General features: G+C 35.2%; 1 protein-coding gene and 1 long non-coding RNA gene across 8 annotated transcripts in view; one reads left to right on the top strand and one right to left on the bottom strand.

Moving 5' to 3' along the window:
- Positions 1-21: 21 nt before the first annotated feature.
- LOC139978393 (uncharacterized) lies at positions 22-7,536 on the top strand. The gene is made up of 2 exons (XR_011796955.1): positions 22-6,696; positions 6,727-7,536. It is a non-coding gene; the product is annotated as an uncharacterized lncRNA (long non-coding RNA).
- LOC139978389 (multiple C2 and transmembrane domain-containing protein 1-like) overlaps positions 2,088-27,051 on the bottom strand; it is a 143,437-nt gene continuing 118,473 nt past the window's right edge. For 6 of the 7 annotated variants that reach the window (XM_071988592.1, XM_071988591.1, XM_071988588.1 and 3 more), the window contains 14 exons: positions 26,971-27,025; positions 25,325-25,363; positions 24,861-24,963; positions 23,266-23,368; positions 21,856-21,957; positions 21,550-21,624; positions 20,653-20,772; positions 19,246-19,371; positions 18,317-18,364; positions 16,347-16,367; positions 10,724-10,830; positions 9,252-9,361; positions 8,515-8,612; positions 2,088-7,817 (listed from right to left, as the gene is read on the bottom strand). In XM_071988592.1, the coding sequence (XP_071844693.1) occupies positions 7,755-7,817; positions 8,515-8,612; positions 9,252-9,361; positions 10,724-10,830; positions 16,347-16,367; positions 18,317-18,364; positions 19,246-19,371; positions 20,653-20,772; positions 21,550-21,624; positions 21,856-21,957; positions 23,266-23,368; positions 24,861-24,963; positions 25,325-25,363; positions 26,971-27,025 (1,170 nt within the window). In that variant the 3' untranslated portion in view covers positions 2,088-7,754. The remainder of the gene's footprint in view (positions 7,818-8,514; positions 8,613-9,251; positions 9,362-10,723; positions 10,831-16,346; positions 16,368-18,316; positions 18,365-19,245; positions 19,372-20,652; positions 20,773-21,549; positions 21,625-21,855; positions 21,958-23,265; positions 23,369-24,860; positions 24,964-25,324; positions 25,364-26,970; positions 27,026-27,051) is intronic. The other variant, XM_071988590.1, reaches the window with a different exon arrangement.

Here is a 27,051-nt window from a genome sequence, read left to right as displayed (position 1 = left end):
GAAGTACAATTGAATAGGGTCCATGGGGGGGGTGGGTCCTTGGGGGGGTGGTGGGGCAGTGCTCAGGAATATTTGGGAAGAAGAAAAGTGTATTCTCAATTCCATATATAATTAAAGAAAAAAATGAAGACTACAGGGAGAGGGGCTTGACCCCAGGTCCTTACCTGGCTCCCCATCCCACCATATTTATGAAAAGGAGAATGATCAGTGCCAAGAAATAGACTGAACAGAGAATTACCTGCCAGCAAGATTGGTCAGAGCAACATGAATATTCAACAACTCTGTGAAGTGAGTACTTAATACAGGAAGCTGAAACTCTGGTCTAGTGTTCACAAGGTAATGATGGCGAGTTGTTATTGCTAGGATTTATACATAATGAAAGCCTTTGAACTGATTGGAAGTATGATCTCTGATAGGCTCTCTCAGTATATAACACAGTCTGAGCCAATTTACGATGGCAAATTTTTCACTGGATACAGTATCAGACCACTGTAACTGAAACCTATGCAACCAAAAGTGTGAAAAGAAACTCCACTGGTTGACCTTCGTGTTGTCAAGCAGTACCTATTTCTGTTTCTGAAATGTTCAAAATACTAAAACTGAACCTAGTTCCTTTAAACCAAAGAAAAAATATAGGTGGTACAGTTATGTGCCAAAGTGTATGGAAAATTGGAAATATATATTCCATAAGTGTGAAGGGAAAACCTTAAGGTATGCCATAAGGTTAAAGTGTTGTGACCATGTTTACGGTTATCTAGCAGTTTTAGTTGTCAAATCATATCCATACAAGGGTTATCAGTATTTCCCCAGATATGTAAGGAAGTCAAATAATGATCGCTCATGTTTAAAATTCCAAGTTTTTCGATATCAATGACATTGTATGGTGTTAAGTTTTTATTCCTTTAAAGTCTGAGAATAAATTGGGAGGTTCATAACATCCAGAGAAGTACTTTTGCATGCTAAATTTAAGCACTCTTCCGATGACCTTGAAATAAATATGCTATCTGGTGACCTTATTTGACCATCCCTCCTCCACTCTACCACAAAATAATGAAGTGACTGCAAGGAATTGCCATAGTTTCAGACAACAACCAATGAGCCACACATTGAGGTGTTATGAACATATGATGCAGCAGCTAGGTGTCATACTCATACAGGATATTCATTCTGCTCATGCTGTCACAAATCCTTAAAGAGTGACGTGAGATTAGTTGACAAATTGGTCCGAAATGTGGATGGGAGGATGCAGGAATCCATATTTATGAACTATTCTTAAAGGGTGTGAAGACTCGCGCAAATAGAAACGTCTAATGCCGGTAATCTGACCTAGTTTCAAATGAGGTAACAGAAGTGTTAGACACCACCATCGATCCCAGAAAATATACACACACAGCTTGCTACCATCGGTAATTAGACACTAGTGTACAGTCACTACATACAGCTGCGGTCAATACCCACAGCACAGTATACTAACGATACAGCGATGGACATCTCAGGTCCAGCTAAAGATAACAAAGTATCACGTTTCATTACTGTCTGCATTTTGTAGCGACACAAAGAAAACGTCACTTGCAAGCAACAGAAAGTTAACTTTTTCAGATGGCCGCACGCGGTTTGAGGCGAGTCTTCAATGCCTTTAAAACGAAAGTTCCACAAGGTGACCTTGATCACTGGATTGCCTAAATATTCAACAATTTATTTATTTAACATTAAAGGGTATACTCGGTTAGAGTAAAGCTCATCTCCCCTGAGGACCTGAAATATAATATCTACAATAAGGGTTACATTTAGCCATTTCAAACATGGACATACTTGATATTTTCTAAAGACCAGAAGTTTCACTATTTCACAATACTGCTTAATTCTATTTGGATCGACAGAAGTACTGTAAAAGCCAAAGTTTGGTTTGTACCCTGAATTTTATCAAACAAGATCCTCAAGATAAGAGGCACTTGTGTTTGGATCATACGCAACAAAATTTTCATGGCACTAAAATTTAGGGAATGAACCAGGATTTCTTGTCGTTTGTTGGAGAGTAAAATCATTATAGATTTGAACCAGAAGAGAGGAAACTTGAGGCGATAAACTTTATTTCCAGTATTTACTTGTTGACATTGTCTCAAAGTGCAAGTTTATACAGAATGATCATCTGCTCCTATAGTTGAGCAGATTCCACACGGAAAGAAAGATAATAGTACTCTTTATGTATCCAATATGCAAAAGAATTAAGGATAAAAACTATTAATATTACAATAAATGGATAAAATATATAAATACATCTAAAATAACTCTTGAATCGAAGAAGAAAGAAAGAAAAAAACAAAACCCCATAGGCACCTTTGCACTGACATGCAAAAATCATTACAGACGAGACGATTAGGAATAGATATATGTGTGTACTAACATTAGACTTGCAACATTACATCTCAAGTTTTAAAACATCAACCAGACTTTGTTCCAGCAAAACCAGTTATTGATCATTTACCAAGAGAAGGACACTAGACTAGAACTTCCTCCAAGTTAAGTTTGCCAAAAGGGTGACAACATTTTTTCTGAATGTTGGACATGTACTACATGATAATGCAGCAACTAAGGAAAGGTGAATTTTGTCTTGCAAAACTGAGTATAACACCCAACAAAGTTGAGAAAGAAATCGGACTATCTTTTAGTAATGGAGATTAGTTTATTATGATGATGATGACAATGATGATGGTTGTTGTTCTTACTTTTGAAGGGGGAAAATAATCAACAGGCCATAACTATTTAGGAGGCAACCGGGATCAATTAATGGGACAACAAGTGACACTGTTTCTGAATTTATGACAACTTCCAGTGCAGGAATTCAAAACAGCAACCTTCAAAATAACCTTCACCGGAGGATTCAAAAATAACATTTCATATGAGCAGTGTTTGGTAAAACAATGTAGAAACTGTCATGTTTATTGTTAGCCATGTAAATTAGAAATTCTGATTACAAAAATCACAACAGCTTTTTGCAAACAGAATTTCTGTACCTAGAAATATCATCTAGTACGAAGTAACTCAGAGGCAGATTTATGGCGGAAGCCCAGGGGCCCCCATATCTGCTCTTCTTTGGGCATTAAAACTCAAAACAAGGTACAAAGTGAAAGAAGTAAGCATGTTATCTTATTTGTGCATTCCGTAATTTTAACTGATCAATGTTTTCTTAATTTCTGGGAGTACTAATTTCAGCATCTACCTGTCTCAACCTGCCTCTACTTGTCTCCCGGCCAAAAATACTATAAAGGTTCCTATTAGAGTGAGGGGGAGGGGGCAGCTATGACTTAGTATTAAAGAAAGATCTTAATTTGTTGGCAAATTGAAATTGAAATCGAGAACTTTTTCAAGATATCAGTATGAACATCCACAAAGTACGGTAACTCCTCATTGAGATATATAAGGGGTTAATCAACGGTCTAGCGTGCGTTACTCACAGGATTAATGCACGATCGGGGGATAATGCAAGCGATGCACGAGGGCGGAGCCCGAGTGCATCCAGCGATAGCATTAACACCCGGAGTGCATTAATCATGTGAGTAACGCACGCTAGACCGTTGATTAACCCCGTTCATTCATACACTACCATTTGTGTGGGGGAAAAATCATAAAACAAATCATTTTTGGTTACATATAACCAAAGATTTATTAAAGTGATGCCCCGTAATTTTACCGTGCGTTACTCACAGGATTATCCATGGTCAGCTGACCTGAATGGACCAATAGGATTTAGGAATCTTTACTAAGTATGAATGAACACTATTTTTTATGACTGATGGATACAAGAAGACACCTTTCTGTTGCCAACTATGTGTGGATGAAAATGCGATACCTGAGAAACGTGATTTCCTTCTCTCTTTTTCTTCCATTACCAACCGAACAATCTTCTTTTTCACTTTATTAGACCCCAATATAGAGATTAGTACATTCAAGCAAAGTTTGTAGGTGCAAAATTAGAATCTCATCTGTACTTTAAGGTGCAACTTGAAATACTTCAATCCTAATTTAGATAAGTTTATATAAGGAACTTGATCGTCTGCAAAAAACAGCCAATTTTGAACTTGATAATGCGCAAACCTGGTAACTTGTTGGAATTGTGGAATATTCTTGATTTAGTAGACAAGTGCATTTATTTTTCTTTCATATATATCATATATAACATAAAGTATCAAAGTATATTATAATATTAGTTGCATAAGTTAATATCGTGAGTAGTCTCCTCGTTGCAGGTCAAGTTGAATGATTACCAGTAATTTTACTGAGTGGAGTCGCAGCATTGACTCCAATCACTGTCACTGTCTGATCTCCATCGGAAAAACTTCACAAACCTGTTCGATTCAGTTTTGAGTTTCAGAGACTCTGGTTCTATGAACTCATTACAACACTACTAGTTGCCAAGAATCGTAAATCTGAAGATTGCTTTGCTTCCAACACGATATCTTCCTTTCCCATTTATCTTTATTCACTTTCTCCACATGAAATATTGATGGACAAAATGTTTGAAAATCCAAACACCAAGAATAGAATGGACCGAAACTTATTACACACTAACACATAATTTGAGTTTGTAACCATGCTTTACTTTACCAGCAAGTGCATTGCAGGTGTCATGTAAGCTTACAAATGGTGAGCAAGATACAATTGCATCGGAAGACACACTACTTCAAAATTACAATGGAATCTAAAAAATTTCAACAATGGAAAAATTTGCTATGTATTCATTTCATCACCCTATGGTGCTTGAAAAAAAAAAAAAAAAAAAAAAATTACTGTGGATTTCAGGAATAGTTTGTTGTCCAAGGTAAAGAATAAAAAATCTACACATGATCGTGCCAGGAAGAAGTTCTGCCTACAATTGCATTTTTTTTGTGGGGGGGGGGGAAGGAGGAGGGGGAAGTCTCTCAGAATGACAAGTCCTTGAAATAACAATGATGCACCCTTTGAGTATTTTTAGCACATACATGTAACATGTTTTTGTTGTGGTTACTTAGATTACTCGACTTTACCTTCAATTCACAGAGAAATAAGACAAACAGATGAAATACATGACGTCACTTCCCGGGCAAAAAATCAGGCTACAAGTACTTTCCTATTGGCAAGGAAACGTAAACTACAAACTTAAACACATCTCTCCTATGAAGGATGATACATATTTATATATTATGTTTTACACACACGTATATATATATATATATATATATATATATATATATACAACATATATCTATACATATATCTACATATATATCTTTATCTATATATATAAATATATATATATCTATATATATATATATATTTACATATATCTATATATATATATCTACATATATCTATATATATATCTATATATATATATATATAAATATATATCTATACATCTATATATACATATATATATATATATATATATATATATATATATATATATATATATACATATATACAACTACAAAAATATTAATGTGTAGCAAGTGGTATGCCAGATATGTATATATATATATATATATCTATATATACATATATATATCAGCAAAATTCCTTCCAATAGGTAAAATGACTCAGCATATAATGATCAAAGCAGAAACTGATGATGTCGTCGGTTCAAAATACTCTTCCCAGTCACAGAAGAATCATAAATCTTGATCATGAAAATTCCAAAAAATCCTTTGGAAAGCGATAAAAGGCTGCCCAGGGATTCAAAATGATTTTCTTATCTGCCTAGATTAATTCGTTAAATGTAACAGCTCTGAGGCTTTACCAGATAAATCATGCAATGAGACTATAGGTTTATCACAGGCACATGCACCGATCATTGTACGATCATGAATTTACAGCACCATTACTGACTGAAAGTAAGAAAACAAGCTACATGGAAGTATTAAGAGACTTCCGGTGAATACTATTCAAAACGAAATGTTGGAGTTACTTCAGATAAATTATAGATAAATTATGGAGGAATAAATAAATATAATTGCTGATTGACATGATCCATCACAAACAGTACCTTACCAAAACAGAATGAAAAATGATTTTAACAAAGGTTAAAAAAAAAGAAGAAGACCCTAACTATGAATGCATTTAGCTAATTGTTGTCATACAAGGTGACCAGACATCCATACATGCATACTGCTATTGTGCTATTGATTTACCATTGCCCTCCAATCGCAGAATACATTTAGATATTACAATTTCACACAGAGAAACAGTAGAATTGAAATAAGACTTGGTTGCTATAGGCCTGTAACAATACAAAGTTATCTATCAGTATTAAAGCTATTGAAGATCACCTTACCTGCTATAGGACATACCTTGTTATCCTAAGATATCTCCGTGTATAAATTACTCAACTGGCTGGTAAGCTAACCCACCCCACCCCCATCCCCCACCCTCTCTGTTATCTGTTTGAATACTATAAAATCCAAACATTCTTGTGTGCATTGCAACATGCTAAGTTACAAACAGAACACAGGACAGTCGGCATCTAATGAGATGGGAGAACGAAGAAACAAAGAAAACAAGGGGTAGCTAGGACACCAATGTGATATCACCAGGGGTAGCCAGGACACCCATGTGATATCACCAGGTATCTAGGACACCTCTGTGATATTACCAAGGGTAGCTAGGACACCCATGTGATATCACCAGGGGAGCTAGGACACCCCTGTGATATCACCAGGGGTAGCTAGGACATCCATGTGATATCACCAGGTAGCTAGGACACCCATGTGATATCACCAAGGGGTAGCTAGGACACCCCTGTGAAATCATCAGGGGTAGCTAGGACACCCCTAGCTGTGATATCACCAGGGATAACTAGGATACCCCTATGATATCACCAGGGGTAGCTAGGACACCCTTGTGATATCACGAGGGGTAACTAGGACACCCCTGTGATATCACCAGGGGAGTATAACCTTTCTTATTTCAATATCAAACATTGAATCGCCAGATATTGCTAGGGCAACAAAATTTATCTCAACAAATGGAAGCCTTCAACTTTTCATGACTGAAAATAGGTAAAGAAAATGAGACACTAAAACGTTGGACAATAAATTGCAAGTCCCTGCAACCTCGTATATAAAGAGATAGTTGCCATTGCTTCCGACCTGTATTATGTTGATGTAAAGGGAAGGGAAATTGGGATTTCTATCGCTTCAATAAACAAACGCAAATCGACAATCGAGTTCACCCAGATAGTTGAAAATAATTTCATACCTGAAGAAGAGTTTTCCTTAAACGTACAATGACAGATGTACACTGTTGGAATTCTTTGTTGAAAAAGTAACAAACGAGGTTTCAGCGACCCCATCGTGGAAAGACATGGTTTTTTGTTTGAACTTGCTTCTTCTCTCATCTCCTTTAAATTTCAATATCCATAATGGATTGGAATTCCATCTTTATTATACTCAACTGATCTCACAGATTTTTAATGTGTGTTTACAATATATATAAAAAAAAAGGTTAAATAGTTTTCGGTAAAGATAACAAACGACCCAGTTTATGCTACAGTGGATTAACCACGAATTGGTTGATGTAGTTAATTGTTGAAGTTACTATTATCATTATTATCTATTAAAATTAATATTATTGCATATTCATCAGTTCCACAACTGCCATTTGAACTTTTTGACTCATAAGGTTATAGGTTACATAACACATGCTTGAGATGTTGGAGACATGCATTAACATTGCAGATACAGAAGTTCCTCAACGTTTCCTCTTGGTGATGGGGGGGGTCACTTCCTCTTCTTTGGCGTATCGACACGGGCCAGCTCCGGTCTTAACTCCTGCCACATTTTCTGAAATGAAAAAAGGAAAGGGGGAGTGATAGGGTAGAGAATATTCGGTCAAAAGTAACTTGTAACTGCCTGAATTCTCGAATCCATATGACCTTCTTTTCGGACCAGTTTAGTTTGTCTTCTACCTGGGTTTCATTATTTAACAAAGAATTTCAGTATTAAAAGTTGCCAACCACACAATCAGTGTTTGCTTTAATCGTGAACCGTCTCTAAACATAGTTCTCATTTGAATAAACCGTAGTTCTTCATATCTTGGTCTATTATCATTTCTCACAGGATTGAAAGCCAACGAGAAAGTGACTCGGAAATTACACGTTAACTAGAAGTCACGGCGCTTTCTGAGCTGTATCCCCTTCAAAGTAATGAGGATCGCCCCTAACAAAGAGCTGGACAGCTCAGTTGGTAACGTGCAGAGATTGTAAGACCAGATGGCACTGCTTATGAATTTCTCTTCTAGCCAAAAATCTCTCTGCTCTTTTGCATCGTTCGTTTTAGTTGAGAATGAGAAAAACTGACGACGTGCCGAATCAAACGTTGGTAAAATAAAAGTTGTTTCCGGTCAAGTGTTGTCGACAGGCGATATTAAAGGGGTGATAAGTCAGGGTTCAAGAATCAAAAGCACACAGATTTTAAACTTTGGGGAGATATTTTCTTGGAAAAAATGTCAAAACCTTTCAAGAACAAGTAGCGGTCTTACCAGCTGTGCATCGGAAGGCACTCTTGAGAGAAAGTCCAGCAGCTCATTGTTTGGAATGGCGTGAGGCTTCCGTAGCTTCTTGGTGAATTTGTTGATCCCTACAAAGAAACAGCAGAAAAAAACAAATCACTTCAGAAAATTTAAAGAGGAATTTAGCTGTCAGTTTCATTGACAAGTGCATGGAACTTGAAACCATATGCAACAATATATACATGATAGAAAGAGAGAGTAAATAATAGATTTTTTCCTAATAGGGATCTTTGTTCTGATCCTGCCTAATTTCTAAGGCCTAATACCAATAAACCCCCTTCATGAGATTGATGCTGAAAAACAGCACATTTACTGATTTGATTGCAATTGATGGCATATTGACTGAAAGTGAGTAAACAACAACACACACACACATTTATCAAAACTTTGTCTGAAAATGAGGAAGTTTATGTCCAGAATCCATTGAAAACATTATTTATTATTAACCAAATTTTCCTGCGACCCAGCTCAGAACCCATGACCCACTGGCAACCCATCTTAAGTCTCACCTCATAGTTCACCACCTTGGTCAGGGTAAAGACCACAAGGTCCACCTCCGTTTTTAGGGGGACTTAAATGTAATCACCAGCCATTCCCAATGATAAAACTATCTCCAGGGTAATAAAGTGTTACTCTGTGCTTTGATTATTGCCATAACAACATGTCTGGGTTAAAAATTGTCAATATTACTTGGGAATGATTCTTACCCCAGGCTAAGATGAGGTATCTGACCGGAATAAGGTAGAGAATGATAGCTGCCACTGATAAGACAAGAATGGCGAACCAAGTCAACCAAGGCACTGTGAAGTTGAATGTACTGAAAGAAAGAACACCAAAAAAATACCATAAATTATTATGAGTTCAATCCGGTTAGCCCTCGCTTGGTTTATACCCGGCAAAAAACCGGCGATTTTCAGAGTATCACATCATCTACGAAGTAACCAAAGCTGTCTTCCTTATCTTAGTCCAGAGGAAGTCAACACAATAAATTCACATTGTAAGTGTGACTTCCGTTGGAATATGATAACGAAGACAGCTTTGGTTACTTCGTAGATCATGTGATACTCGGAAAATCGTCGTTTCTTTGCGGGTATAAGCCAAGCAAGGGCTAACCAGGTTGAACTCATAATGTAAATGGAAACATAACATCCTACAACTGAAAGGATGGTATATCAATACATACACATATCTGTAACAACTGTAGGTATTGTGGAAAACTATAAACAGGTTTTCTTACAATTAAGATCACAACCACTGCAGTAATTACTGTTAGGTCTGAATTAAGGCACCTGGCAACAAAATCAATTTGCCATCAACTACATTTGCCATCAACTACATTCGCCACCGACTACAAATTACCGGCTAAAATTCGCCATCAACTAAGAGATCAATAGCTTAGTTGCTGGAGTACAGGCTTTTTAATCTGGAAGTCACTAGTACGAATGCCATACTTGCCAAAAGTTTCTTTGTTCTTTTCAAGTTTGAATGGTAACAGTATTAAAGATAACACACTTAGATCACCTGACAATAGATGAAAAATTAGGTAGCAGACAATAGATAACAATAGAATACTAAATTGACAAGACACTAAATAGAACCATTACATGGACCTAACATGTGACTACTGAAGATTCTATCTTGCATAGTGATCTTCCTGTCATGAAAATGTTGATAGCAGTTATCTACTTGAAAAAGGATGAGAAATGTGACATACGGATGGAGAAAAACGAAATATTGAATCCAGATTATTAAATTGCTTACCATTCAAGTCATTCATCTCTCATGCAAAACAAAGCAGAAATTTAAAGGTATGCTGTATTGGCCCCAAATATGCTAGATATTCAAATATGGTCACCTTTGGTCAAAATTCTTGAACTGTTTTTATTACAACCTTCGAGGAAATTTTCCTCACTTAGACATTCAGTCATCTTGTGTGTTCCTTAAAATGTCTGAGAACAATTTGGAGAGTAAAGACCTCCAGAAAAGTACTTTTTGAAAATTTCTAGCAATTAATGCGTGCTATAATTTGGGGCCTATATTGACAACCTTAAAAACTGTTTATGTTGTTATTCTTTGTACATAAATTGTCTTCATTCGTAAGCAAATTCTGATGGATGTACAAGAAAATCCAATATGAAAAAAGGGGGGAAGTGACAAAATAAATTCCACAAGCACAAACTTTTTAATTCTTTCACCAAGGCAGGCTACATCGTCCAGTTTATTTTGAATGGTTTGGCAGACTCTTTCGACAGTGTGGAGCTTATTCGTGAGACTCGTTTTTCCTTCCTGTCAAGAGAAAATGTTTCGATAAAAGCAGAAAATTTAATATTAAAATTCTAAGCTATTTATTTTAAAGCAAGAAAACATATTGTACTAGGCCAAATATGTAAAGGGGAAAAGGAATTTCCAGCACAAAATTTTGGAACTAGATTATATATTGACAAAAAATACTAGTAGTAGTAACAGATTCACTCCCAACAGTGAGACTTGACTCTCTGATCTAAATCATTATCTGTTTCACATTTTTATACTACAATAATACACTGATATGCTCTACAATGAGAAGTTGTAGGGGGAGGGGAAGGGTGAAGGGGGAGGCGGAGTTGATATTTCTGTAAGTCAAATGACAAACTAATTTAAACATCACAACCCAATTGCACCATTTTTTTAAATTAAAATTGCATTCAGTAAATCTCCATTATGCTCATATGCAACACACAGTTGTTTTTGTCAGCAAAAAGGCTTAAATCCGCATTATGCACTAAAACTCAATGGTCTAAACAACTTTTTCCCTGTACTAGCATAAAGGACCCTAAAAAACCACACAATCCTGATGATTTATTTTTTGGGGGTCAAACTTTCGGCCCTATCACAGAGATTGAAAGCATGAAAAAACCAAGCAAATACAACCCTACATGAAACAAAGCATTATTCCAATGCATGCATGGGCAGATGTATTGATGTTCACGTTTGTAACTGTATGTTAGGCTATATGCTGGGGCACGTAGCCTAAGCAATCACCATGCCTAGCAACGTTACCTAACATAATAAAATACCCGTTGAGTTATTAATTGCTGAGTGCATTACATCAATCCAATACTTCTGTGAATGTATGTGTGTGTTCCTTAGTTGGTTTTTGGGCAATCCATGTTTCAGTATTGCTGTGGCATGTTGCAGGGCTGGTGAAAAGAAATCATTTTGCTGTGAGACTTACATGGGATCATGAGCCACAACTCCCTTTTTTTTTAATTAGAAAGGGAAAAAAGTGCAAGAAATGTTTTCAAAGGGCAAAAAATAAATGGTGATGACTGATATTACAGCCAAATTTAACTTCTGGGAAATTAAGACTACCACAAAAAGCCTCAAACTTACATGGAGTAATAATAACAAAGTAGTCAAGATGTAAAAATGATCTGGTTGGAAAGGGGATGAGGGGGGGGGGGGGTTGGAGGATGTTTAAGTCTGAGGCTTGAATATTTAGCATATGCAAGAGCTGGAAAAAATGCATTCAAATTTGCAAGGCAATTATGGCTTGAGTTTTCATGGGCATAAAAATGCAAAGTGACTTTAAAGGATGTGACTGTCCACAGAAATCCAGAACTCATTTTAATTGGTGAAAAAATGTTTTTCTCCAACTTTTGTAATCAGGAGGAGCCTTTCAAAATGATGCTATGCAATAGGAATGAAAATAATAATAATATTGCATCTAATATATATTGCATCTTATATATTATCCATATTGTCCATATATTTTTTGTCTGAAAATTAAATGAAATGTCTCTACCAAAAGGAAGTGGTTTGTGCTGATTCAGATACATAGGAATTTGGCTGTTTCTTGTCATTTAACATTCCACAAAGTCTTGTTTAGTTTTGATCCCCCTCCACCCCCAAAAAACACCCATGTGTGTGTGCTGCTCTACTATCAAGAGTGGAAATGGTGGGCAGGGACATTTGATGTATGGAATTTTTATTAAAGAATGCTGCCTTGCGCAAACATGCATGCAGGGACCCTGACACACCGGTTTGAGATTTGGCAGAGTGGGGGGGGGGGGAGATAGGGGGGATGGGTGGAGGTGGAGCATGGTAGTCAGGTGTTCATGGTGTTCAGGGTGCTGACATTTCCCCCTATGGTGGCACTATGCCCTTTTGAATTTGAATTTTGTTGAGGTGCTATAGCCCTCTGGTCTTCCAGTGTGTGGGAGGGGTGCTGGGGGGGGGGTGCTGGAATGGAGGAACAAACCGGCTTTGAATTTTCCTTACAAGTGATGCTCATCTACTTGACATGAATACTGATGTAATTGCTATGAGTGTCCAGCTAAATACTAAACTAAACTGAACAGTGAGTCTATACATGCCATGCATTATAGCTTTTAGCAAATGAAATGAAACTATGGCAACAGCTACACTAGCAGCACTATACATAGTAAAGAATGAACTAAAATGGTCGTATGTTATATCATGTATCGAATATAGCTCTGAAAACAAGGACAGATTGAGTAAAACTTTGATCTCACATGAAACTAAAAAGATTGGGAATAAATCTGGTTACTTCTTAGATGCACAGTGATTAATTTTGTCTTAAAAACTTAGGCAGCTCTCTGAGTTTGGTCAGCAACATTTACCACACCTCTCCAAATATTGCTTTAAGATAAGAACGCAATTTGTCTTTTAGTAATTGTTTTCACCAAATAATGGTTAATCAGCGAGTAACTTATGAAATGATTCGTTTCAATCCTCGACATTTGGTGATTCATGAAATTTTTTCACATTTAAGCAGTAATCACATAAAAACAGCAGATTGGAATCTTCTCAATTATTTTACTTTACAAAATTATTTGAATTGACAATTCAGCGTCAAATTAAACTCAGAAATTCATCATCATTCATCATAAATTAAAGGACTGATCCATATTTTATAAAATTATAATATGTAACTATCAGATAGATTATGTTCATCACAAGGAAAGCGAGCATATTACAAGATCTGTTTATAACCAAATATCTCGCACCACATTGAAACTTTTATCATAAAACACGAGATAAATATTTAACACAAGATAAAACACAAGATACCATATAAACACAAGAATAAAAATTTGTAATATCTCATACATTATTTGCAGGGACGTGGGTGGGAAGGGGTCAGCGGGTTTTAACACATCTAAACAAATGTTGCAGAAACACTCTACTTCAAGGTGTCCAAGCAAATCTAAGCTGTCCTTCTGCTGTCAATAGTGGAAACCAACAAACTCTTTAAACACATATTATTAACATATCAACTTGATGTCGGCTGATTTTGAAAGAAAACCTTTAGCATATTTTAATAGTAATTCGAAATTTTTTTGGCAGATGTGCAAATATGATGAAAAGAAATTGATACCACTAATCATGACGGTTATGAATCACATCAATTTTAGTTGAAGTGGTTTGGAAAACAATTTTGTGCATTGGTAATAAAATGGTGTTCAATAGAAGGGAAACCAAAAATTCCACGACACAACATTACTTAAAAGTGAAGGTTAGGGGGTTAATAATGTGCAATTTTAATACAGCATCATGTGCTAATAATTACAATTAAAGGTTGTTAATGGAGACAAAAACATCAAGTGAATGCTAAATTTAATCACATGACATCTTCACCCCCCGAAAAAGGGGGAAAAGTGGTGGGTGGGAACACAAGAATCTTTAAAAAGAAAAAATTCTGTCAGAAAATATATTACTGGTTAAAATAGACTTGATACAATCACCTATAATTAAGTATATACAAGGCTAACTAAACTTATTTAAAGCTAACCTTGATTTATACAAGCTGTTGCACATGGTCAAGGATTTATCTGATCGCAAAAGTAACACATTTGAAGAAATTATGTCACTGGAAATTATTTCTGAAAATCTGAACCATTGATAATATCCTGTACTAGGCAATTTAACAAATCAAATGATTTCAGAGTGAGTGTCCACCATATTGAGCATGCTGCATTCTACTCAGGAGCAAGGCTCTCATTATAAAATTCAGATTAATAATTTGAAAAATTCAGAAACTTAAAAAAAAAATAGTAAACCGCAAATGAGCACAATGTTATATTCATGTCTGATCTTTCTATATGCATTTAATTGATAAAGTGTGTGACAAAAATGTTGTATGGGAAGCCATGTGAGCAAAGCTGTAGATGTTAAAAAAAGATGTTAAAAAATTTATCAGGACTGCCAAAGTATTTTGAACATTTCAACTTTTCACTATTTTTTATATAATGGCAACTCTTGTGATACCAGAACAGCCAAAATGGGACTTTGGTCTATAAATACAAACAATTTAACTAAATCCCTCAAAAAGTTTTGCAACTGATGAACAACCTGAGACAACCAAAAACTTTTCTCAACCACGAATATTCAGCAGCGACTCTTGAAATCAGTGCATTCGATTCTAGCAGTCTAATATCACCCAGACAACTTCCTCTGTGTGGGTATTGTTCACAACGAACCATTAAACTCATAATTTGCAAAGCGATTGAATATTTCTTAATTAATTGCATAGAAATAATAGTCAGTCAAGCTAAAATGACAGTATTGTTTACAAGATTTATCTATACAGACATTAACAACTTCCATTACATTCTACAGAGTTTGAACCCAAACACTTTTCCATATCATGAGTGGTTAATCCCATGAAATCAGGTAAATTCATTTATACGAATGATCTGTCTTTTTAAGAACAAAAGTGACTGATTTACCTAGGCAAAATCAAAGTAAAAATTCACCGTCTAAAGAAGTTCTTAAAAGAAGTTTCATTTTGCAATTTTTTTAGCTCATGCAACCCACTACCAGGATTTCACCATACTTCATTGGAAAGTAAAACAGGGCATGGAGACCAGGTCTCCAAAGCAGCACACTCTTTTTCAGAATAAGGAAGAAGATATTGTAACATTTTTCTTTGCCTGAAGAAAAAGGCTTGAAAGTGTGTAGCCAACAAAACTTACCCTCAGTCTCTTTAACATCATATTACCAAACTTTAACCCTACGATATAATTTGTGTCTGACGATAAACGAAATGGCTTCAAAATTGGGTCGTTCGACTTGGTAATCCGTTTGTAGGTAGGCTACTTTAAAGTACTCATAAATTTATCAGAACTGCCAAAGTATTTTGAACACTTCAAGGTTTACTATTCTTTAATATGATGGCAACTCTTGTGATACCAGAATAGCCGAAATGGGACTTTGTCCAAGTGAGACTAAAATCTATCGATTTTGATACCAATTAATAACAGGTCAAAGCTGTACAAAATGCCTGTTTAATAGTCCGAACTTCCAACCAAACCTGTGGAACATTATTTTATGTAGGATTTGCTTGCAGACTGAAAACAGTGTACCTGCATTGCAGCGAAATATTGACAAGACTTATTCTACATCTTACAGATTAGCTTGCAGAACATAATTAATTTACAATAAACTTGCTTGGATTGTGAGATCTGTAAATTAGAACCAAATTATACACTAAAAAACAAAAAATCAAAAAAGCTGTTTTTAAAGACATAACTCCATACCATAGATGGGTACAATGAAAGCTACACCAAGAAAAAAAATTTCAGCCTACGGCAAAAGAGAAAGCTTTTATAAACTTTTTGCAAACCTCAATTAATAAAAACATAAAGACAAAAAAACAAATGAATGTAAAAATATTAAAAGTTGGCAGGTTGTTTGGCTTTGCAAATCAGAAAGATTATGAAGCTATCTAAAGTACTCTGAAAATATGGGATTAAAGGCATGAGCTGATAAGGATGGATAACTGAAGTATGAACCCTCACCTTAGGTTTCTTGGGTTGGTTCTTGAAGACGAATCAAGAAAATCGTGACAAAAATTTGAAAATGCAATCCAAAAGGTAAATTAGAAGTGAAACATCCATCAAAAGTAAAAAAAAGAAAACCACCAACTCAGCTTTTAGATAAATTTATACCAATCAGTATTAAACCCTTTCTAGTGCAACTGCCCGGAAATAAAACAACGTCAAGTTTTCTAATCCAAACTTTCTGCCAAACTATCAGTGTATATGTGTATATATATATATATATATATATATATATATATATATATATATATATATATATATATATATATATATATATATATATAAATTTTGAATTTTGCAGCCAAACCTCTACTCAGAGTTTCATGCTTACTAGCAATCGTCAGGAACGATTGCTAGTAAGCATGAAACTCTGAGTAGAGGTTTGGCTGCAAAATTCAAAATTTACATTACGCTCTTCTTCATAACGCGGAATTGAGCACTCTGTCGTGTTCTACTTGGAACATTTTATACACTTCTATATATATATATATATATATATATATATACATATAAATATATATATTTATATATATATATATATCTATATATATATATATCTATCTATATATATATTTATATATATAGATCTATTTATATAAAAATAAATATATATATATATGACATTGATACCTCATGCTTGTAAGACAAAGGGCTTGATGCCTAAGGCCACTGGTTCAAAGCCCAGTCTAAACAATACCATGGTGGTCTTTCAAAATTCTTTCACAATTTTCAAGCTATTTGTTTGTTTTATAGTAAAAAAGAGAGCAGAACCTAAAACCTAAAAATATTAATATTATAACAAATACTACTGATATTATCTAAGCAGATTACAATTTTTTCTAAAAGTTGTTGACTATTTCAATATGTTATTTAACATAGAAAACTACAAAATGCAAAGAGAACATAACACCAAGGGAAAGCTGCAGAGATAATGAAGAAAGTTGACTAAAGTTGACCGAAGTTGACTATTCAAACATCAATCACAAACAGAGACAAAGGGACTCTCCTCTAATTAATGAAGTCACTGATTGATTTTTAGTAGGTTTGATTCACTGTTTTTACATATTCTGTTCCATTTAATTTATTTGCAATGCGAATAAATGAATGCAAGGCTCACATGTCAAAAATCCAGAGAAATATCGCCTGACATTTTGTAAAAGCAAAGAAAAATTCATATGGAAGTTGACCATATTCTAGTTTTGATATTTTGGCTTGCAAATTAGGTATTAAATGTTATTTAATGATTACTGATTATACAAAGCAATTTCATTGGCCGATTCAAAGCAGAGATGTTGAAGCAGGAAAAAAACACAAACATAAACACAAACAGTAAAGGCAAACATAAATTAATAATACTAGTTTCAAACGTCAACGCCCACAATGAACAACATACAGTATGAACGCTGACTGCAAGAGAAACACAAGAAAACCTTCTTTTTTTTGTGTGTGTTCTGTTTTTCTCATTGCAGGGATATGCAAATAAGCCTTAAGGGACACCGGTGAGATTTGCAATCAAACCTAGATTTACCTTTATGTCATTCTAAGCTATTCCAGTCTACTACTTGCGAAGGTTCTTTGGGATCTTTCAAATTACAATTTATTCAGTATCTGAGTAAATTAGATCTTAAAATGAGCTATGAAGTGTCTTCTATGGAAGTTCTTTACAAACAGCTATTTTCTTGTTAAAAAAGTCATTTTATATCTTAGATATAATAACTGTAAGTTGTAGAGCCACCCAATGAAAACTTTACCCAAACTTTCACTCAAACGTTTCACCCGAACTTTCACTTTTTGGTGTTTAAGAATTGTATTGGGATACACCTGCTGGGGTACCTCAAACTAATATTTGTATATTTTGTCCTAAATTCATAAACTCTGACCATTTTTGACACCTGGGTCATTCTTTTTCTTGGTTTCTTAAACCCTACCTTACTCTCATCAACTTCTTCTTCCTCTTCTTCAGAGTCAGCGTAGACCTAACAGATGGGGGAAAAAGAATAGTTTCTCTGCATTAATACACCACTATAAAATTGTTTACTCTGTGTTGAGCAGGGGCAAAGCACGGATTTGATATTTATGTGAATTTGAAAGCAAGAAACAGCCTAGTTAATTCTCTTCTCGTTCGTTTTATAGACAATGTCCTCGGACACATCTGCACCCACGATCGTATGAAACAAGGTTTGCCTTACTTCAGTCAGGTTTCGGAAAGTGATTAAATGCCAGGACACATTCTCAGCGGTCCATATAATGATAATAAATGACCGTTTAAGCAGGACATGAAATAAAAATGTTGCATCTAGCATGTTCTGAATCTTCAGTGAACATTTTCCTACTGCAAACAGCACTCGCCCTACCGCAAGGCTTTCAAAAACCTTCGGTGTTCCAGAAACTAGATTTAACATCGATCGGTAATCTCTCAAAACGACGGAAACATTACCAAATTCCCCAGAGTGAATGAGTCAGTTACTGGATTAAACCAAGCCTCCGGACCAAATTTGCTTGACACATCTCACCGATGTATATCATGGAAAAAGATGACTCGTCACTTTCTTACCTTTCGGGCGGTTTCCCAAACTCCGTAGATTATATATTACATTTTTCAATGTTCATGAGAAAGATATCCTTTGTAAATGCTAGCAATCATGTTTTAATCTATGAATATATCTGATTACAGCAGCAGGGTGGGTATGATGCACAATAAAAAGAAGAAGAAGATAATAAAGACTTAATTACTCGACAAATCTAGCTAACACCATTATCGGAAAAAGCACTTTCAATTTCTAACCTCTAGATGACGGCATGATTTAAAAAAAAAGAAAAAAAAGGGAAGAATAATGAGAAACAATTTGCATTATACCTCCTCTTCTTGCGGTCTGGCATATTTGTCTGTTATGGAAATCTCCACGTACTTCCATAAAAAAATTATCAAGACTGCAACAGGAAGCATGTACAGTTCAAAGTTCCAGACAATTATTAGGAATGACTGGAAAAAAAAGAGAGGAAAAAAAATGTTGACCAAAATGGTATAAAACATGAGACCAGCAACACCTTAGGAGAACATTAAAAATTATTGAAAAGAGCAACTGATATGCTAACAACTTTTTCATAAATTTCTGATGCCATATTTTAAGTTCCTTTTGCTAATTTTGGATGACATATTAATAACCTACTCCATCAAGTGTCGACCATTTTCGCTCATCAAAATGCCCATAAGTTTAAAATTTATACATCGATCGAAAAAATCATAATAATTCATCATGAATCGCATACTAATTAACATCATTACTTCAGACAGATTAATCCATCAAGAAGAGCATTTTAATTAATCAAACACTTTAACATTCTGATTAATTTAGCGTTATAATATCAATATGGAGTCTAGGTTTGTCAGAGAAGGGTTTAATTATAAAATTTTGGTGAGATATGACATTATTAAGTAATGGAGTCTTCGATCATTCAAGGGTATGATTAATACGGAAAAAACTGTCTCACTCCAGAAATTACAAATTGTAATCAATTAAGAATTTAAAATTAATTCTGCGATATCAGGTATAGAAGGGTTCTGGGAGGTCCACAGAGGATTTTGGTTCAAAGATTAAATTAATATTCCTAATAAGTTGGATACATTTCATGTACAGCACACATTTTGAAATCTAGAATTTTTGATGTTCCATACAAGTGCAGTCAAAGTTTTATAAAAATTAAAAAAATTTAAAAAAAACCCAATAACAACAAAGACACTATTGTACTGGTAGCTTAATTTTCACTTGTGACCCAGTAATGCAGTCCTGACTCAAACTTGTGACAAATCTTTTCGAAGGAAACAGTTCATACATATAATTAACAACGACAACTCCTGACGAGAAGATCTACCACGAAAATAAGACTTCCAGATAGGTTGATTTAGACTAAACCATGAAAAGAAATGGATCAATTTCTCCCATCTTTTCACCCTGTCTGAAATGTAAAGGGTTTCTTCTTATTTTTTACGCAAATAGTTGGTTAAATTCTTGACATTATTTTACACTTATTTCTTAATTTTAAGCCATTACTTTAATTCAACTGGACCATACAACCGACTATTGTTTTATTTGTTTTCTTCAGCTCTGATGATGTGTTACGTTTTAAAGATATCGATCAAAATATTAATGCAAACAAAATGACGATACATTTTGAGCTAATGTGTATTTACATGGCCGGAGACACATTACACTGTGAACATGAACGATTCAGTTTTATCACAGAATCAGTCAATGTTTCTTACTAAAAATGCAGTAATGGTGCGTGGCTTGCTCTCCCACTGGAAGCAGCTATTGATGAATCGACCCACTTCGATAATACTTCCTACCATAGATGTAACTCTTTGTAGATTCTTCTGTAAGATCTGTGTTAAGGATAGAAGAACTTGATGTAAACAGCATTGAATATCTTTCACCACATTGAGATTTTGAATGCCAAGAAGGTGGGGGGGGGGGGGGAGGTGGCAGGCCTAGAGAGAGTAGGTGGAGGGAGGGAAGGAAGGAAGACTTTGGCACAATCATGAATAAATGAATATGCATTAAGTCAAACCTGAAGCAACGATGGTCATTTACATATTTTATATTCTTGGAATGTTAATGATGATGTACATGCTAAGAACTGGAGATGGAATAAAATAAAATGATCATAATCATTGGAAAATTGACAAGTTTTGGATCAGGAGAAACACATCCATGTTTTCGAGACATCACAACAAACAGAAATTGAGGACCTAATCAATTTGTGTTCGTTTTAATGAGATTTAATAAATCATTTTGTCTAAAAGAGAGTTTGATGGACTGATGGCGCATCATTTTCAGGCTACAAGCAGACTGCCTACACCCTCTACCCATGCTACACCATTAATCCCATTAATCAAATCATTAATCCTATTAATCCCATTAATCACCATTAATCAAGAGATTTTATTTTAAAAAAATGGCAAAATGTTAGAATCAGTTAAGCTTATAGAATTTTTTATCTTTTGCCCAAATAGCTTCAATTCAAAATGTAATCAATATTTTCAAATGACAAAACAGTTCATAGCAAACTGTAGCAATCACAAGGATAAAATCATTTTGCATAATTTGATGAAACTTTAAAGGTACAACAACTGCAATGTTTAAACAAAACAAAATCTCACCGATATTTTAAACTTTGGCTCTTGTTCCATGTACCTGACTTCCGTGGGATTCACTGTCCTTATTGCAGCTTTGATCTGTTGAAAGAAAAATAGAAAAATTGATCATAAACGACTGACATGATTTTGTGTCTCATAATAACTTTAAGAATTAGAAGCTGTCGAATCCAACATCAAGTTATTCACAGAAGAGATATACAATATTTATTTATGTTTGTAGGCCAAAAAAGTCAAAAGAAATAGTTTGGCAATTTGAGGCATAACAAGCAATAAATATGAAGAAGAGCATTTTTTAATTAAAAGTCTTACGTCATTGTAGATAAATTCCATTTCTAATAGAATGCTCCCCTTGGCTCGTCCCTGAAGTTTCTTATCCTTGAGAGCGTAAAACCTCTTCTCTCCATTCCTGATCTGAAAATAAATTGCAAAATTCAACAATATTTCACCATTCAGGGATGAGCTGTATCATCGATGCTATCCTAACAAAGGAAGAGTATTGTTGTAAATAAGCCTATACATTTAAATTTTTCTATTGAAGGAAACATTAAGGCTCTTTCAAATTTAATCTGTTACTTTAAAACGTCTACGAATAATTGCAAACATTTATAATCTTTATAACCTTTTAATCAAAAAAAGAATATGGTAATGCTTTGTTAGTTTATGATACCACACAGAAAGTGACAAGAAGCTGACTTTCACTTTTCATAAACTAAGGGTCTTTTATGAAATTATTAAATGTTCTGTGCACCTGCAGCCCAAGGGTAATCTTCATATGATTCAATGGACAACTTCAAATGGCAAATTCAACAAAGGTCAGTAGAATGTAAGGTAACTTTCAAAAGTTGGGTGCATGTGCTTGCCCTTTCAAACTCCACCATTTACATTAGGCTACAGTTAGAGGTTGGTTAATAATCATGTGGCATTGGCAATAAGGCAGCATGTTACCAATTTATACTATGTTCAGCGCTTTCAACTATGTGATTTGAAATACAATTGTAGGTTTATTGCTATAGTATTTATAGGTAAAGTTTGCATGTTTAATAATTTAAACTAGGTGACTTTAAAAAAAATGGAAGGTTTATTGACATATTGGTACATGGATACATGCACTGTTTTATCACTTCAAATTATAATATGTATCCAGTAACTATGTTGCATACCAGTTAAACTTAAATGATGTGATTCAATACCAACTCTGTCCATAATCACATAAAGCATGGGTGTCCCACCAGCTAGTGTGTGACCCAAACTTTTTCCTGTAAGGACATTACCCCTCATTATCTTTCTCATCTTAAAGTGATAATTGCTAGGTCAGATGTGATTTCCACATTTTTGCATATCAGTCAATTCATACCTTGATCATACCAGACCAACACAAGTAATACTTACTCTATCGCCTTACTACCCATTCTTATCAGACCTCAACTTTTATTCACACTCCCCATTCTCTCCCTCCCCCCACCCTACCTATTCCACCCATCCCCATCCCCATCTCCATTATCTGTCATCTTTTTCTTTCATAGTATGACTCTGACTGCTTAACAGACCAAACCATGACTCACTAGTCCTTATTATCTCAGCTTTTATTTTAAACCAATCCAAATAAAAAGAAAAAAAATGACAATAACTCATCCTTTACCAATATAATTGGATCCCTTGAAGGAGTCCCCTCTTGGGGATCAAAGAGGGGTAATACCTTATTATCGTGACATTACTCACTCTTAGTAATGGTATTGCACATTTTCCTAGGAATTCTGGGCTTCCATGCTTATCTTCGTCATAGATTGTGACTTCCAGAGCTGTGTGGCAGTCCTTGACTTGGCTACCAGAAAGGACAAAAACTCAATATTGAAAACGATATTTAAAGCAAAAATACATTAGAATAATAAAGGCATTTTATTTGGTTCCAGACAACAACTTTCAAAAGTTCATGTTCCGCATATTACAATTGGGGATTCTGACATTACTCTTGCTGCAAGTGCTCGTTACCTAGGGGTTATTTTTGACTCGTCAATGTCTCTTAAGAATCATGTTTCAAATATTGTTCGTTCTGCACCATTTCACATCAGGAACATTGGTAGAATAAGAAAGTACTTAAATCCTTGTGCCACTGAACAAATTGTACATAGTTTTGTAACCTCCCGGCTTGACATGGGTATTTCCCTCCTTTTCGGCCTTCCACAAGTTCAAATTAATCGCTTGAAGTGCATTCAAAATGCAGCTGCGCGCTTAGTTACTTTAACTAAAAAGAGGTCTCATATAACACCCACTTTGAGGGAATTACACTGGTTGCCGATGGATTGCAGAATTAAGTACAAATTGCTTCTTACTGTGTTTAAAGCATTGAATGACTTGGCTCTGGACTATATGTCATGTCTCATCACACCATATAACCCATCCCGTCCGCTGCACCCCAGCACCAAATTGCTTCTTTTTGAACCCCCCTCAAATAATTTTTGGGGTGACTGAGCTTTCTCAGTTGCTGCACCTCGCCTTTGGAACAGCCTTCCCATCAAAATCAGATCTTGCACTTCATTGGCACAGTTCAAAACATTGCTGAAAACCCACTTGTTCAATGGAGCCTTTGCTTAACTTATTGTTTTGCATTTCATGTTTTCATGTGTAGATTAAGTTGTTTTGTAGGTTAAGTTGTAATTTTAAGATTTTGTTTTTGTAATGCGCCTTGAGCGCCTTATTATCTTAAGGTGGATTTGTGCGCTGTATAAATCCACATTATTATTATTTTTATTATTATCATTTTTGTGGTATCATAATTTCACCACTTTGTTTTGTCATGTTCAACTTTGTCTCAACTGGCTAAAACATAAAGTAAGTTGCCAACATTAAAGGGAGTGAAGACTCACGCACAAAGAATCGTCTGATGCCGGTAATCTGACCTAGTTTCGAATGAGGTGTAACAGAAGTGTTAGACACCACCATAGACCCCAGAAAATACACACACAGCTTGCTACCTTCGGTATTAGACACTAGTGCACAGTCAATACATGCAGCTACGGTCAATACCCACAGCACAGTGTACATAGCAACGATGGACATCTCAGGTCCAGATAAAAGATAACAAGGTATCACGTTTTATTACTGTCTGCATTTTGTAGCGACATGAAAAAAACTTCACTTGCAAGCAATGGAAAGTTAACTTTTTCAGAGGGCGGCACACGGTTTGGGGCGAGTCTTCAGTGCCTTTAAATATTGATTAATTAAAGAGAAAACTAACATATGAAAATGAAGCTTCGGCATAGCTCATTGAACATGAGAAAATCTTATACTGGATCGTAGTATAACAATGTACTTACAATGTGAAGACTTTACCCCATTCGGGGTTCAGTGTTTTGTACTGTGTTTGAGTTTGTAGCCTTGAGTTGACCAGTTCCACCACACAGAAAGGGTCACTTTTACCTGGAAGGCAAAAAAACCAAACAAAGTAAATTGATATGATTAAAGGGATACAAACTTTTGAATGAACAAAACAGCTTATCTTTTTTTTCGCAATGGAAACTAAAACCAGGATATGCTAATCATTACACAGATTTCTTCCTACTGAACTATCCAATGCCCCAAAAATCCAGTTCAACCCCCCCCCACCCCCCCCCCAAAAAAAATTTAAATTAAATTTTTCTGAATTTTTATCATGTAAAAGTCCCTTTTCAAGTCCTCCATTAAACCCTACAGGTATTATGAAAAAGTTAGACTGCTACAAACTTCATTTCCTTCTCGGCATTTGAAGATCATATCAGCAGCTGTTCAGAATTCTACTTACCTCCAATATCAGCAGATGCCAGGTTCTGAGCCTTGATAACTGTCGTTAAAAAAAAAATGGCCGAAAATGAATAACAGCATAAACTTGAAAATGAAACCATGCCAGGCAAATCCTCATATGCCTGGGATATGAATTTGCATAAATTGTATCCATTTTCCATTCAATGGTTCATACCATCTGCTACCTTCCCCTCCCCTACCCCCCCCCCCCACCCCCAATGTCCCTCTGTGATAGCTAACAACAAGAATAATTAGCAGTACAAGTTTACCTCCTTTTCCATTTTATTCTTGTCTCCTACAAACTGCAGAGAGCTGTTTAATATCTTTCCGAGTTTCCAAAAGTACTTTAAAAATGGATATAAATATCTTTGTCTCTTCTTTGTATTATTTGTTTCAACTTTGGCAAGAAAAGGTAGACTTAGTAAAAATTCTGGTGCAATAATATTTCTAGCTAAAAAACATCTTGGCGCTCTTCTCTGGTTAACCTTTCAATCATCCCGAATTAGTACTTATCAACCTGACAAAGTCAATTGACACGGTGGATGTAGTACTCTCATGCATCCTTTGTAAGTCAACGCTAGAGTTAAAATTTCCGAGAGGATGCTTTCCGAGAGGATGAGAATAAACATCTACGGCTTCCAAGAGCCTCGTTTACTCCGCGTGTCCGCTGAGGCGAGACTGCGTTGAGCATCTCCCTGAGATGACCTGTCACCAATATCTTAACGCTCTATACTTCATATTCGATTCGGCAATTTTTATGTGTTTTTATTCAGAAAATGGGAGAATTGGACAAACAGAAAGTAATTTTGTTTAGGTAAACATTATGACATTTATGCACAGATGAGCAACTATGTTTTAGAGTGTTTGCACTGAACTTATACTCAGGTGGCCATTTGGTATACATGAGCGATCCATAAAGCGGGGGAGGAAACAGTGGCTTAAAAGATAGCTGGTTGTCTCTGTGATGCTCTCAGATGTACACATTGGTTACAAATACATGTCCTCTGATTGCACAAATATATTGTTCTCTCATTGCACAAATATATTGTCCTCTGATTGCACAAATATATTGTCCTCTGATTGCACAAATATATTGTCCTCTGATTGCACAAATATATTGTCCTCTGATTGCACAAATATATTATCCTCTCATTATACAAATATATTGTCCTCTGATTGCACAAATATATTATCCTCTCATTATACAAATATATTGCCCTCTCATTGCACAAATATATTGTCCTCAATTGCACAAATATATTGTCCTCTGATTGCACAAATATATAGTCCTCTGATTGCACAAATATATTGTCCTCTGATTGCACAAATAAACTGTCCTCTGATTGCACAAATATATTATCCTCTCATTATACTAATATATATTGCCCTCTCATTGCACAAATATATTTTCCTCTGATTGCAAAAATATATTATCCTCTCATTATACAAATATATTGTCCTCTGAATGCACAAATATATAGCCCTCTGATTGCATCAGTAGATGTACAACAAACTATTAATAAACGGTAGGTTACTAGAGATGAAGTGGAAGAATTACCAGCAACACTCTTCTTTTCTAACTTTTGACTGTTATTCATAGCAAAACTGAAGAAGAGAAATTTGTACAAGTTGACAGAGAATACTGACCTTTAACCTGCAGCCATCCTACATCTTTGACATCTTTCAAGGAGTTTTTGATACTCTGTGAGGGATAAATTATGGGTATTG

Source organism: Apostichopus japonicus, chromosome 13, assembly GCF_037975245.1.
Source record: "Apostichopus japonicus isolate 1M-3 chromosome 13, ASM3797524v1, whole genome shotgun sequence".
NCBI classification, from domain to species: Eukaryota; Metazoa; Echinodermata; class Holothuroidea; order Aspidochirotida; family Stichopodidae; genus Apostichopus; species Apostichopus japonicus.
This window is presented reverse-complemented; position numbering and strand designations above follow the sequence as displayed.